At 53.4% G+C, this 12,483-nt stretch overlaps 1 protein-coding gene and 1 long non-coding RNA gene across 7 annotated transcripts; one reads left to right on the top strand and one right to left on the bottom strand.

Annotated features, from left to right (window-relative positions):
• Positions 1–652: 652 nt before the first annotated feature.
• On the top strand, positions 653–9,345 carry ORMDL3 (ORMDL sphingolipid biosynthesis regulator 3). Of its 6 annotated transcripts, none has more exons than XM_087769881.1 (5): positions 992–1,070; positions 5,444–5,625; positions 5,728–5,934; positions 7,507–7,658; positions 7,797–9,345. In XM_087769881.1, the coding sequence occupies exons 3-5, from the start codon at positions 5,761–5,763 to the stop codon at positions 7,930–7,932; spliced, it is 462 nt and encodes a 153-aa protein (XP_087626007.1). In that variant the 5' UTR covers positions 992–1,070; positions 5,444–5,625; positions 5,728–5,760; the 3' UTR covers positions 7,933–9,345. The 6 variants fall into 6 exon arrangements, with proteins under 6 accessions (XP_087626008.1, XP_087626006.1, XP_087626007.1 ...); XM_087769878.1 differs by lacking the exon at positions 5,444–5,625 and adding an exon at positions 3,954–4,087 and having other exon boundaries at positions 997–1,070; XM_087769882.1 differs by lacking the exons at positions 992–1,070; positions 5,444–5,625 and adding an exon at positions 653–879.
• LOC148054242 (uncharacterized) lies at positions 6,747–9,126 on the bottom strand. Its single transcript, XR_015707415.1, has 3 exons — positions 8,988–9,126; positions 7,530–7,729; positions 6,747–6,963 (listed from the first exon to the last, which is right to left on the bottom strand). It is a non-coding gene; the product is annotated as an uncharacterized LOC148054242 (long non-coding RNA).
• Positions 9,346–12,483: the final 3,138 nt, after the last annotated feature.

Raw genomic sequence — 12,483 nt, 5'->3', positions numbered from 1 at the left:
CAGGTGCCGGGGGCAGATGGACGCGCACAGGGTCAGGGTGCAGAACCCGGCCTGGGAGCCCCGCGGGGACGCTGGCGCGGGGGCCCCCGCCTGCGGGGAGCGCCGGGGGAATCCTCGGTTTCTTCCGTGCAAAGCAGCGCTGCGAACCCACCCCGGGCCGAAACCCAAACCCCACGAATGAGCCTTGCCGAGCGGGCAGGGAGGGCTGGAAGCGGCCGTGCAAGGCCGGGGGCTGTGAGCGGCACCGGCAGAGCTGCCTGCGCCACGCGGGCAGCCGGGGAGCACCGCGCTGCCGCGCTCCGCAGGCAGGGCCGGGGGCTCTGCTCGGCCCCGGGACCCCAGCGCGGCTCCGGGCAGGGGGTTCGGGGCACAAAGCGTCTTCGCCATTGGGCGACAGCGCTGCGGCCTGAGCCGCTGCCGGGCGGGAGAGCTGGCGGCGGCTGGCGCACAAAGCCCGGCACAGATGGCTGCGCGCACCGAGGGGCCGTGGCAGCACCACGCTGTTAGCTTTGATCGCTGTGCAAACAAAAGCGGGGCCAGATGGTCTCCCCCCCGCGCTCCAGCGCAGGAATCCTGCGCTCCCAGCCCCTGACCTTGGCCGGCTGTCCCGCTGCCGGCCTGCCCAGCTTGCTCCTTGCTCGCACAACGCCTGCTGAGGAGGTTTTCCCATTGGGAAGGGAGCACCCGGCTGGGTCCGAGCCCCCCCAGGGCGCAGAGCGGGGTGGCCGCAGCCCCCAGCGCCCTCCCGGGGCCGTTCCCCCCGGCTCAGGGAGGGCTGTGGTGGGACCCCCGTGGCCAGCGGAGCCACCGGCCACCAGCGCAGGGCAGCAGGGGACCCTCCCCAGGGTGGCACCCCGCTCCTAAAGCGGCTCCTGCCCGGTAAGCACGGCCCCGGGACCGGCGGCCTCTCCCGGGGAGGGAGGCCGGTGCCCGGGGCTGGCGGGACTACAGCTCCCGGCGTGCCGCGGTGGCGGGGCGGGCCGCGCCGAGGTGCCCGCCGGGAGCGCAGCCGGGGCGGCGGGGTACGCGACGGAGAGAGCCCCGGCCCCGCCGAACCGGGCCGAGCAGCGGTGAGTGCGGGCCGGGGGCGTGCGGCTCTTCTCCGGGCTCTGCCGGGGGTACGGGGCCGGCCCGGAGCCCGGCGGGCCCAAGCCGGAGGCCTCGCCCCCTCCCCGGCTGCAGGCGGCGGCCGAGCCCCGCTCCGGGCCCGCGGGCGGGGGCAGCGGGAGCGGGGAAGGGGCCTCGGGTGGGCCCGTCCCGAAAAAGGGAAGAAAAAAAAACGGACAAAAAGAAAAAAGCGGCTGCTGAGATGGAGGCGGGGGGGGCGGGGGGGTCCCCGCCGTCACGGACCCCGCAGCGCAGCGAGAGCCGGGTCCTTGTGCGGAGGGCAGCGGGGTCCGGGCCCCGCGGCGCCCGGGGGAGCCAAGGCCCCGCGTCCCCGCGCCTCGAAGCTTTCGGAGTTCGGCGGAAAAGGCCGAGGGGGAGGCAGAGCCCCGGCGGCCCCGCTCCCACCCCCGGGAGGCCCCGCTCCCCACTCCCCGCTCCGCCGGCTGCGGGCCGCCCGCCCGCGGGGGAACCGGGCAGCTCTGGCGGGGTGAAGGCCACCCGCGGCTCCGGGCCGGACCGGGACACCAGGCAGCACCGTCCTGGTCTGACCCCTCCCCAACCTAACGAGAGGGCTAGCCTAACAATAGGAGAGGGCTAACCTAAGGAGAAGTCTAGCCTAAAAAGAGGGCGAACCTAATGGGAAGGCCAGCCTAACGAGAGGCCAACCTAAGGAGAGGGCCAGCCTAACACTAGGCTAACCTAAGGAGAAGTCTAGCCTAACGAGAGGGCCAGCCTAACGATCTGCTCCCTCACCTCTCGGCTGCCTCTAAGCACCGCCGTGTTTGCCAACGTCTTTGATGTACTCGGTGCTCTGGTTCAAACGCTGATGCCATCTTGCAAAGAAGGGTTTAAAATATTTATTTGCTTGGGAGACGGCGATTGCCGTTGCTGCCAGCGACAGGGATCTCGGCTCCTGGCGGCTCCCTGGGACCGTAATTGCTTGGATTCTGGGAACGCTCAGGAAGATCGACCGAGATAAGGACCCGCAGCCCTCCTTCCCTCCGCTGGCCGGGATGAAGTCCCCGCAATGGAACGGGGTGCCGGGTGTGGGGCGCGATGCCACGGCATCCCGGGGAAGGGCTGCGGGATGAGCGACGTCGCTGCCGAGCGCCACTGAAGCGCGAGGGGACGGGAACAGCCGCGGTCACGCTCCCCCGGGGGCGAAAGCCCAGGTGGGAAGGGGCCGAGCTGCGCCTCGGGGTGCTGGCGGGCGGCTGCAGTCGGAGGTTGCGGGTCCTCCGGCGGTGGATGGATGGCAAAGCCAGCGGGGAAGCTGCTGAGGGCGTTTGGTTTCCCCTTTCCTCAGAAGCGGGGAGATGCCGAGCTGGCAGCCCCCATGCCCGCCCTGAGCCCCAGAACGAGCGTCTTTCCCAAGAGCTGCGGCCAGGGAGCTGGCGGGCGGGAAGTCGGGAGCAGGACACGAAGGATCGGGCAGAGGAAGGGCTCGGCTTCATCGCAGCCTGCCGTTTGCCTCTGACCACAGTTACTTTTCCCCTCCTTGGACGGACACCGTCCAACGTCAGCGCAGTCCCGACCTTCACACTCCGTTTGGTGAAACATGAAAACTTTTCTGTCCTGAAAAACCACTGCACAACTGGGAAAGCGGAGCTTCGCGGCCAGCTGCTGCGGGGGGGAGCTGGAGTTCCTCCCGCTGTTGTGTTTTGCCTTGTTTTTCCTGCAGGTGAACAAATCCCGGGTGTAAAATCAGAAAACAAACACGGGATCTGGGATGGGGGTAGGGATCGGAGCTTTGAGAACTCGCGCTCCCTCAGCCAGGCTTTTGCAACGCTGCGCAGAGCCGCGTGCGCAATCCCAAGCGAGCCCAGAGCTTGGGCAAGGGCCGCAAACACCGGTTCAGGAAGGGAAAAGATTCGCAGATGAGATGTTTTTAAGGTGGGAAGGGCAGAACTGGAGAAGCGCGCAGAACCCTCCTCGGCGTAGGACCCAACGCTTGACATCTCCGTCTCTCTCTTGCGAGAACGAATTAACTTCCTGCACGTTCTGGCACTTCACCCGTCTGATCCTCGTTTTTCCAAGCGAGGAGGCTGAGGCACAGGGAGGAGAATTGCTTCACGTACGGCTTCCGAGTTTGGCCCGTTGCCACCCAGCTGCAGGTTCGCAACAGCCCTCGTTTGCAGAGGGGAGCACGTAAAAATTGCTCATGACTTTTTGAAAATGACACTCTTGGTTGTGCTCCCGTGGCGGGGAGCAGCCCTAGGGCGCGCGGGAAGGTCTGCCCGCTTCCCTAGCCCTTGGGTGACAGCACCATTGCAAGAAAAGAGGGTCCTGAGGGGGCCGCCTCCTCAGCCCCCCATTGCAAAGAGGCATCTTCACTTTTGAACTGCTTATAAACTCGACGTTACAGCCTCCGGCGAGACCGCCGCTCGCTTTCCGCGGCAGTCCGTTCCAGCATCAGTCCGTCTGCATTACCGCGGCGCCCCGAGCCCCAGTCGTGCAGTTAACTCCGCCGCGCAATTTGTCTCCCTTCTCGGCGCAGCTCTCTGTTAAGCGCTGGAGGACAATTCCTCACGCCTCTCTCCAGCGCTCTCTAGACTAAACAAACCCGTTTCCTTCAGTCTGTCCTTGCAGGTCATGGTTTTCCTACACCTCTGCTCATTCTCACTGCTCTCCCCTGGACTCCCTCCAGCTCCTCCCAGAACTGGACAGTATTCTAGCTGAGGCCTTACCAATATCTAGGAGAATTATTTCCAATGTCTGGCAAACAGCGCTCCTGTTTATGCATTCCACAGGGGTGTTGGCTTTTTTTTTTTTTTTATCATTGCAACAATACGACTTTTTTGACTCATGTTACGCTTCACCGTAACCCCTAGCCTTCCTTCTGAAAGCCCTTAGGAATTGCACCAGATTAAGGATGGAGCTGCTCCCCCTGCTAGGACTGAAGTGCTCAACTCTGGCTCCAAGCCCTGCTTCCAGGCTTTTCTCTGGAATATCCAGCGGCCGATATCCTCTGACCCAGGAGGTAGGTGACAAGAAAACGAGCGCTCCGCAGACCTGCGAGCCTCTTTTCTGGTAACAAAACCCTTCTCCAGATACAAGCCCCCTGACTTACGCCTGGGTAGCAGAGGTAGGCGAGCATGTGTTCAGCAGCCCTGCTTCGCCGGAGCTGCCTGCAACACCGAGCGACAGCCGCCGGCGCAGCTGAAAGAGGCTTGGAAGTTACAGCAAGCGTCCCAGGAGCTGCGGAGTCAAGCGTTCGCTTTGCGTCCTAGCCCTGGGCAGGAACAGGGGAGAACGCCAGCTTCTGAAACAAGCCAGGCCCAGCAGCTCCGCGAGGGAACTCAGACAGCTGGCAGCGAGATACAGAGCGTCATGTCGGATCTGGCTGGGATTCGCCTCCTGAGACCGAAGACTGTGAGAGCTAGAGAGAACAGCTACGCCGTCGTCCAGCTGTGGGAACCAAAGCAACAAAAACACAAGGCTAGACATCAGGAAACAGCCCTCGCCTTGGGGTCCTCCGTACCAGGAGGGACAGGCCACGTTCTCTAACGAAACTACATTTCCCTGGGACACGGACAAAGATGATTTTACGCAAGAACTTCCCTGATCTCGGTGTAAAGATGTTCAGCTTTACAGCGGTTCTAATTTGTGCCGTTTCCTGTAATCCCCGGAAACGGGTAAACCGGAGCTCTCGTCTTCCCAGAAAGCGGACCGATACCTGCTGCCGCTGTCGGTGCGGCAGTCCCAAAAGCCGCTGCGATACCTGCGCTGTCTGTAGGGCACCACTCCAAAGCCTGGCTCTGAGAGGATGACGCTGTTTCGCTTCCTCACGTTCCTGGTATTGTTTAGAAAAATATCTCCCCGTACTTTCCTCCTACGTGGCAGCTGTTCCTTCCAGGTAGGGGAAGAGCCATCTCCCATCCCCTCTGCAGCTCTCGCTACTGAAATATCCTCCTAATGCACTTTTCCTTGTTATCGCTAACTTTTTACGTTCCTCAAGAAGAATCTCGCTCCTTCCCTCTGCGGGAATTTTTTTGATACTTTTTTTTTTCCCTGCTCGTAAGTCTTAAATTGGAAGGCAAAACATGTAAGCCAGACCAGGAGACCAGCAAGCCTCTAGAGCCACACAGAAGCCTGTTCATTTAGTTGAACTAATTAGGAGATCTGGTGATACAGAGCTGCCGTGCCTTCACTCCGCAAATACTTGTGTTCTCTTTTTGAGTTTAAGGTATGCTGAACCCATAAACACGTAACAAGCTTCATGTGCCGCGTGCTTCCATGATTAACACTGCGATGATGATTTAAAAAGCACTTAAAAGTATTCGTTTGAGCCTTGTCAGGCAAGCGCGGGACTGAACCTTGAACTTCTTGGTTCCAGGAAAACATTTCGGCAGATCACAAGTAGCTTCTGTCACAGACGGGCTTCCCACACGTTATTCCCAAATCTCAGCCGCTCCCGGATTTAGCTTCCCCTCAGAAACGTCAGCGCCGCAAATGGAAATAATGAGGTGCAGAGAAGTGAACTGACTTGTGATTTTTATAGCAGACAACAGATTTCAGGTTTGCTTAACAGCAGGAGGGTGCTCGAGCCCTGCTGTGCGTCCCCAGGTGATTTAGGTGGAGGGCTACCGCGATCCGAGCGCTGACCTGACTCCGCTTTAGTTTCAGGGGTGCCCGTCTGACACAAGAGCCAACATGAACGTGGGAACAGCACACAGCGAGGTGAATCCCAACACGCGGGTCATGAACAGCCGGGGCATCTGGTTGTCCTACGTCCTTGGAATCGGCCTGCTGCACGTCGTCCTCCTGAGCATCCCCTTCTTCAGCGTCCCTGTGGTTTGGACTCTTACCAACATCATCCACAACATGGTAAGGGAACAGTGTGGCTGCCTTGACTTCCCGGGGCACGGAGAGGTAATCTCTCAGCACCAGCTGGTCTTTTGAGAGCAAGCTAGTAAGATTCTTCTTGAAACAATTCCTTTCTCTGTATTTCCAAAGATGCAGGGTAAGTTACTCAACCTTCACCCCTCAGACCGCACCTTTGCCTCTGGGTCATATATTTAAATCCAGCCTAGGTACTGATGAGACAGCAAACATGTGGTGAGGCTGCTCAGAGGGGACACTGAATTCATTTGCCTGCAGGGTAAGTCCCTTTGTCACTCCCCCTTAACAGAGGCCTAGCTGTGACAGGCCACAGAAACTGGCAGGACAGTTTTCGCTTCGGTTGATACAATCTCAATCAGTCTCATCAGAGTTAAGAAAACAAGGCTAAAACCCAAACTTTGTTCTGCTTAAAGTCAAAGATTAGTCCAGGAACAGATTCTCCCCTTCTAAGGGATCAGGTACCCAAGTGAACGGGCGTCAGAGCACTGTGCAAGGGTGCGCAGCAGAGAGATGCACTTGCAGAGAGACGCAGGGCACCCGGGCTCTCTGTGATGCCAGAAGCTGCTGCGTTTGCCCAGCGCCGTCCTGTGCTGTGCCCTGACAAAGCTGCGGCTGCACAGCGACAGCTTCCCTAGCACGCAGGAGCAAACCGCGCTCCGTTTAACCGCTCGCTTCTGTGCCTCCGCCAGCCCACCGCGCAAGCCGTGGCATGCTTGGGTCCTACGGCTGAGGAGCGGACCTCTCGGCAGCCGTTCACCCTCAGGCACGGGGGAGAAAATACTTCAGAGATGGAGCAATCCATTTTGTGTCCTTTATTTTAAATAATATCTCAGGCCGAGAATATTCCAGAGACAAAAATGACTCCCTCGTTGGGGACCCTCATGTTATTGATGTCTCTAACGGGGAAAAAAACGCCACAAAACCCCCAAGCAGAGCTGCTCGGGGCTCAGTTCACAAGCTGCCTGCTTTTCATCCGGCTCCTTCCCCTTCTCTGGCAGCTTAAACGATTAGGTCCTGGGAACAGAAAGGAGTTTAAAGGCCAGCCATGGCTATACTTAAAAAACACCCGATGTAGCCAGGCACTTGCTGTTTATCTGTGACTCGTGTTCCACTTCAGGAGGTTCACTCACCATCAGGGGTAACAGACGCTCACTGCCTACCGCTCTACCAGCGCTTTTTTAGAAAGCATTTAGCGCTGCTGTTGCCTGGTAGAGCAAGCCCGTGCTAATCTCCTGATCCCAGAGATCTGAGCCCTGTAATCTTGCCACCACCTTCTTGGCTTATGCCCAGCAGCTGAACAAGAGGCCTCGCGCGTAACAGCTGAGCCTGAGCTAGCCCCGGCTAGCGGCCTTCCTCCCTAACTCTCGCTGCTTCCTTGGCCGCCGCCAGTTGGAGCGCATTTTCCAGCAGCGATGGTGCGTCCCTCTAGCGGAACAGCGCGCTGGTGCAAGCTCGCACAACCGCGCTGTTCTTCCTGAAGCTGAATGTTTCTGGTGGCATGGCGAGGGGCGTAGAGAACACCGTGGGTGCTTCACGCTGCGTTTGTATTTGCTACAGAGTATGTACATCTTCCTACATACCGTGAAAGGAACTCCTTTTGAGACTCCGGACCAGGGGAAGGCTCGGCTGCTCACGCACTGGGAGCAGATGGACTACGGCGTGCAGTTCACGGCATCGCGCAAGTTCCTGACCATCACGCCCATCGTCCTGTGAGTACTTCGGGGCAGGCGCGCTGCCTCACGCCCCCGTACCGATCAAGGCTTCTGCTGCACGTGCTGTCCTGAGAAACAAAACCATCAAGTGTTACAATTCAGTCTCCCCCTCTCTCTGTTCCCTCTCCTTTCCAGGTATTTTCTAACCAGCTTTTACACAAAGTATGACCGGATACACTTCATAATCAACACCATCTCCCTTATGAGCGTCCTAATCCCCAAACTGCCTCAGTTTCATGGAGTCCGGATCTTTGGGATCAACAAGTACTGAACTGTGTGGCTGGAGCAAACTGAAGAGGAGCCGGGAGAGGGGGAAGCTTCTTCTCTCTAGTCCTGTTTCTTCGCCCCCACATACACTGGGATATAATTTCACAGCGGCTGTTTAAATGCAGTATCCAATAGACATATACCGCATGCTGGATCCTCATGCCCAATAAATCTAAACAAGCTCCAGAGTAGAGTTTAGCGCAGAGCAGGATGCGTGACGCTGGATTTCTTTTCTTCCAGTGTCATAAATAGATGCAGATACACTGAGACTTCAAGGTACAAAGAGGAGGAATTCTGGGGAGATTTTCATCTATCCCAGACATCAAATGACGAGAATAGGGATGAGGGGAAAAGCTTTTAGTGCTGGTACTATTGCTGTGGTAAATGCACTTTAAAATATATTTCCCTTTCTGAAGCTAGGTGCTTTAAGCGATATGTGGGGGAAATTCAAAGGGATACAGCCAGACTTTCCCAATACTTGATTGTTTCGGGGTTTGAGTTCCATTTTTGGGCGGGGGAGCGGGAGAGGGAAGAGAATGACAGATTTTTTTATTTTGCAATCTTTTACGCCACCGAGAAAGGAAGTTCTTTTACTAAAAACAGTACAGGAAGGAATGACCTGCAATTTGACAAAGCTTTCAGTTTTCTACGGTACCATTCCTGTGGTTCAGGGAAAAGGTCGATACTTGTTATTTTCTGCTTACACCAGGATCTGCCTGGGTAACTCTGCTCCCCAAACCGCTCGTTTTTAAGCGCACTCCGAGCGCTCGGGCAGTACAGCATTTGGATGAAGGGCTGGGGCGCAGGTCATTTTAATGATCGACAACAAATGCCACCGAGCTACTTGGTACACGGAGACTACACGAGCACAGGAGAAGCTGAAGACTGATAGGTGTAGGCCAAACGAGAGACGGATGGCTGCTTGTATAATCAGACAGGGACTATAATTGGAATTTTTCTCCTCGGTCTCTGAAGCCTGTGTACGCGTTACTGGGATTTGCCAGTGGACTTAACTCGGTATCTGACGCAAGGCAAGCGAGTGTTTGATTTCTGGCTTACCTGGAAGTCCGTCACCCAGCTCCACGCGCAGCGGCTGCGGCAGCATCCCCGGAGCCCTCAGCTGATCACTGGCAAGGGTGAGGGAGCAGGAGAGCAATACTAACGAGCAGCACCAGCAGCAGACTGAATGGGCCAACAGAAGGATGCAATGGGTCGCTGAAGATAGATTATTTAGTATAGGAAGGAAATTGAGCCTTTTTCCCATAAAGTTACCACCTAAATAAAGTAGGTTTGCAGGTTTAGATTTCCTTGAGACAGCTTTCTACTGTTCAAAGCAATCGTTTTCTCTTTTGGGTTGTGTGCCAGATGAAATGTGTTTTTTCCACATGCTTCCCCTGTAAACTCATGAAAGCCTGTATTTTTGTTGTCTTAGTGCTTATATTGTCTCACACTTTTGACAATGGTATAAATATTTTAAATACGCTCCTTTTGTTCCTGCATTAGCCAATTCTAGCTTTAGAGGTCATAGTGGATATTGCTCAGTTCTGTTTGATGGTCAGAGCGTAGGACATGGATAGGGGAACTTCAGATTTGCATATAAGATCCAGTACTACTCCATGTGTAATTTTAGGCAAGCTGCTTTACTTCTCTATCTCAGACTTCCTATCGGACTGCTGCAGAGAAGGGAAAAAACATTTAGTGTACCTCAGAGGGCTGCTGGAATGCATGGAGAATCATTACCTGATATGTTTGGAAAGCGGAGATATTTCAAGTGAAAAGGAAGTTTTCGAGAAGGTAGAAAGAGAAAAGAGGCTGGCTTGATACCCGAGTGCTGTTCTCCAGCGAGGGACTTTGACAGATCTGTAATTTACTTGGGGGAGCGGGTTAAACCTTTTAACCACTATGACATAAGGACTGCTGCTTCAGTTAAGGTACTATATACCCTAAAGCGAGTTTACTCTTTCGGCTACTAGACAATGACTTTTGAAAAAAAAAAAATATATAGTTTTCAAAAGAGAGATATTTCATCAGTCAGCAAAGTACCTTTGCAATGACCAAGAAATCAACAGCATCAAGCCCAGAGCGCTTACGGAGAGACCAGTGCCCTCAGAGCTGTAGTCTTGTCCTTAACAGGGTGGCTCAGGCTGTATCCCTAGAGCAGACTGTATGCTGCTTAACAGAGCTGAGGGTCTGCCCGCAGACACAACTTACGTGCCAACAGTCAATCTCCAGAGGAAGGAAAACTCTTTATTTGTTTTGGTAGACTACAAGGGGAAAACCATCAACTTTTTTGCAACAGAAACAGTCCCTAGATGCTTAAAACCATTACTCCTATATAGACAGACATACACTGATTACTTCTAAGTATAGGCACATTACCCAAAGTCAAAGCAGTTTTGATATTTTTAGCATAAGTATAAATTGAAGGTAGGGGTCAGCTCTTCTCGATGAAGTACAGCACTTCATGCAGTTTCCTTGAAGGCCTTGGCATTACAACAGCTGAAGGTCTGAACGTGGTATTTGTGCTGTTAACTGACATCTGATTCTGTTTTGTTAAATTAGAGATCAACTGTAAAACAGAATGGGATCAGCAACTTCTCAAAAAGGCAGGTTTTAAAGCCTAACGTCTAAAACTTCTTGCTAGGCAAAGCCTTAATTATAATAGTAAGCTTTTTCTGATTTACCTTCTTCACGCAAATGATTAAAAGAGCCATTACACAGATGTGTGTTACATGGCAGGTGACATTCTTTACAAGGATAGCATTTTTGTCACGGAATAACTGAAGTTAACTTGGGCTCATACAATTAATCTGATCAAGGGAAACCTAAATGAAAACTGGAGAGATACGGGAAGAAGCGGGAGAGTTGAAGAAAGATTTCGTGTTAATAATGTGGTGTGTTGAGTATCTACATAAGATTATTACTTGAACAATTATACATCTGAAAGTATCTTCCTTAAGATCCCATCTTAAGGGTAGCTATCAGAATTAAGCAAAAAATAGAAAGTTAATTGTAATTACACTGCAGTTGCAGTTGCTACTTGTTAGGTGTACCTGAGGTAGCTTTAAGTGAAAGAGTTTTGGGTACCGCTGGTCGAGCCACCCCCATACGCCACTTGCAGGGCTCCTGCCTGTCGCTGTCAGCGGAGCGAGCGGTACCCGACTAAGTTTCCACTTGGAAACTGCCACTGCAGTGGCGTGGGAGTAACGGGGACAGTTCTGGGTCTCCTGGAAAGAGTTCTGAAACCACTTCTGGCTCATTTGTGTTTGTGAAATTCACGTAGAAGCAAGTTCAGCACTCAAAGGCTAATCTTGCACACACACAAGTTAAAGAGCATAGTCAAAACACTAGAACTCTCATGAGAGAACTCATTTCTGAGAAAAGGGAGATCGGGACAGCGTGGGCAGGATGAGGGATTTTCAGATGTGTACTTGCAGCTAGCAGAGCAGCAATCCAAGGGTGAAGCCTACCTTTTGCGTGGAGAACCAGAACGTGAGTGCAAAGACTGTCCGTTCCTTCTTTTAGACTGTAGAATTTTCTGGAAGTACCTGCCTGAAGGAGAGAATTGATTGTTATTGATTTTAAATGGGACTTTGATCACATCACACCTGACAGGTTTTCCTCTCAAACTTGGACTGGCTTCCTGTACAGTGACGAGGGCGAATGGCAGCTGGAGGAGTAAAGGAGGCTCTGTCCTGTGACTGAGAAACAATTACTCGATAAGTAGGTACTTAAAATGCTTTTCTTTGAAAACCACCACTTCAACTGGCAGAAGCTCTCCCCCTGCCCCATCTTGTCCTGGGCAAAGCCTCTTCTAAGCTGCTCTCAGAACCAGGCATGTAATCACGCAGCACAGCAGTCACTGCACCAGGAAGGTCGGAAAACAAGCAAGTACTAACAGGCTGATGCTTCTGAGTTAGGGATCCTGTCTTGTGATTCGTTTAACAGAGCTAACAGGACGGCATACAGTCCAACCCTTTGCAGGAAAAAACCTTTAAAAAAAAAAAAAAAGAGCCCGAGATCTAGGGCTACTTAATTCCTGAGTGCTTTTTTTTTTTAATTGTTGTTTAATTTTGGGTTTGTTTTAATAGAAGCATGGTACTGGCCCTTGAAAAGGGAACAGCAGCTGGTTACCATTGTTAACACCTTAATACTTCCCATCGTGACTTACGTTGCTTTATCATTGCCTATAATATCTTTTAAGCATGCAAGTGTGTGTGTGTATACGTATCCTCCCTGGATCAGTTTAAAGTGAGCTAAATCAGTTGGGGTTTTTTTAATGGAACATTCTGACATTGTACAAAGTTTTAGGGTTTTTTTCCAGTAGCCTTTCTTTTTGCTCTGTATACAGAAGTAGAGAACTTTCTAAAATAAAGTGTGAATATTTTTATTACTCCTTTGTACAGTATTCTAAGAGAAACTAATAAAGTAAGTATTCATGTACAAACTTGCCTTTGATTCCTTGAATTTTTACATGGAGCGGTTCTGCTTTCAAACAAGCATGGCAAAGGAACACTGGATGGCAATTCCAAGCCCACCAAGCGACGGATTGCAG

This window comes from Nipponia nippon, unplaced genomic scaffold, assembly GCF_047370975.1.
Source record: "Nipponia nippon isolate SJK-2023a ecotype South Korea unplaced genomic scaffold, ASM4737097v1 scaffold_32, whole genome shotgun sequence".
NCBI lineage: Eukaryota > Metazoa > Chordata > Aves > Pelecaniformes > Threskiornithidae > Nipponia > Nipponia nippon.
This window is presented reverse-complemented; position numbering and strand designations above follow the sequence as displayed.

Coding starts and splice junctions, on each gene's coding strand:
- ORMDL3 (XM_087769878.1), top strand. CDS start 3,980: ATGGAGCTGCTCCCCCTGCTAGGACTGAAGTGCTCAACTCTGGCTCCA. Junction 4,088..5,727: donor GATATCCTCTGACCCAGGAG/GTAGGTGACAAG, acceptor ACTCCGCTTTAG/TTTCAGGGGTGCCCGTCTGA. Junction 7,659..7,796: donor ACCATCACGCCCATCGTCCT/GTGAGTACTTCG, acceptor TCTCCTTTCCAG/GTATTTTCTAACCAGCTTTT.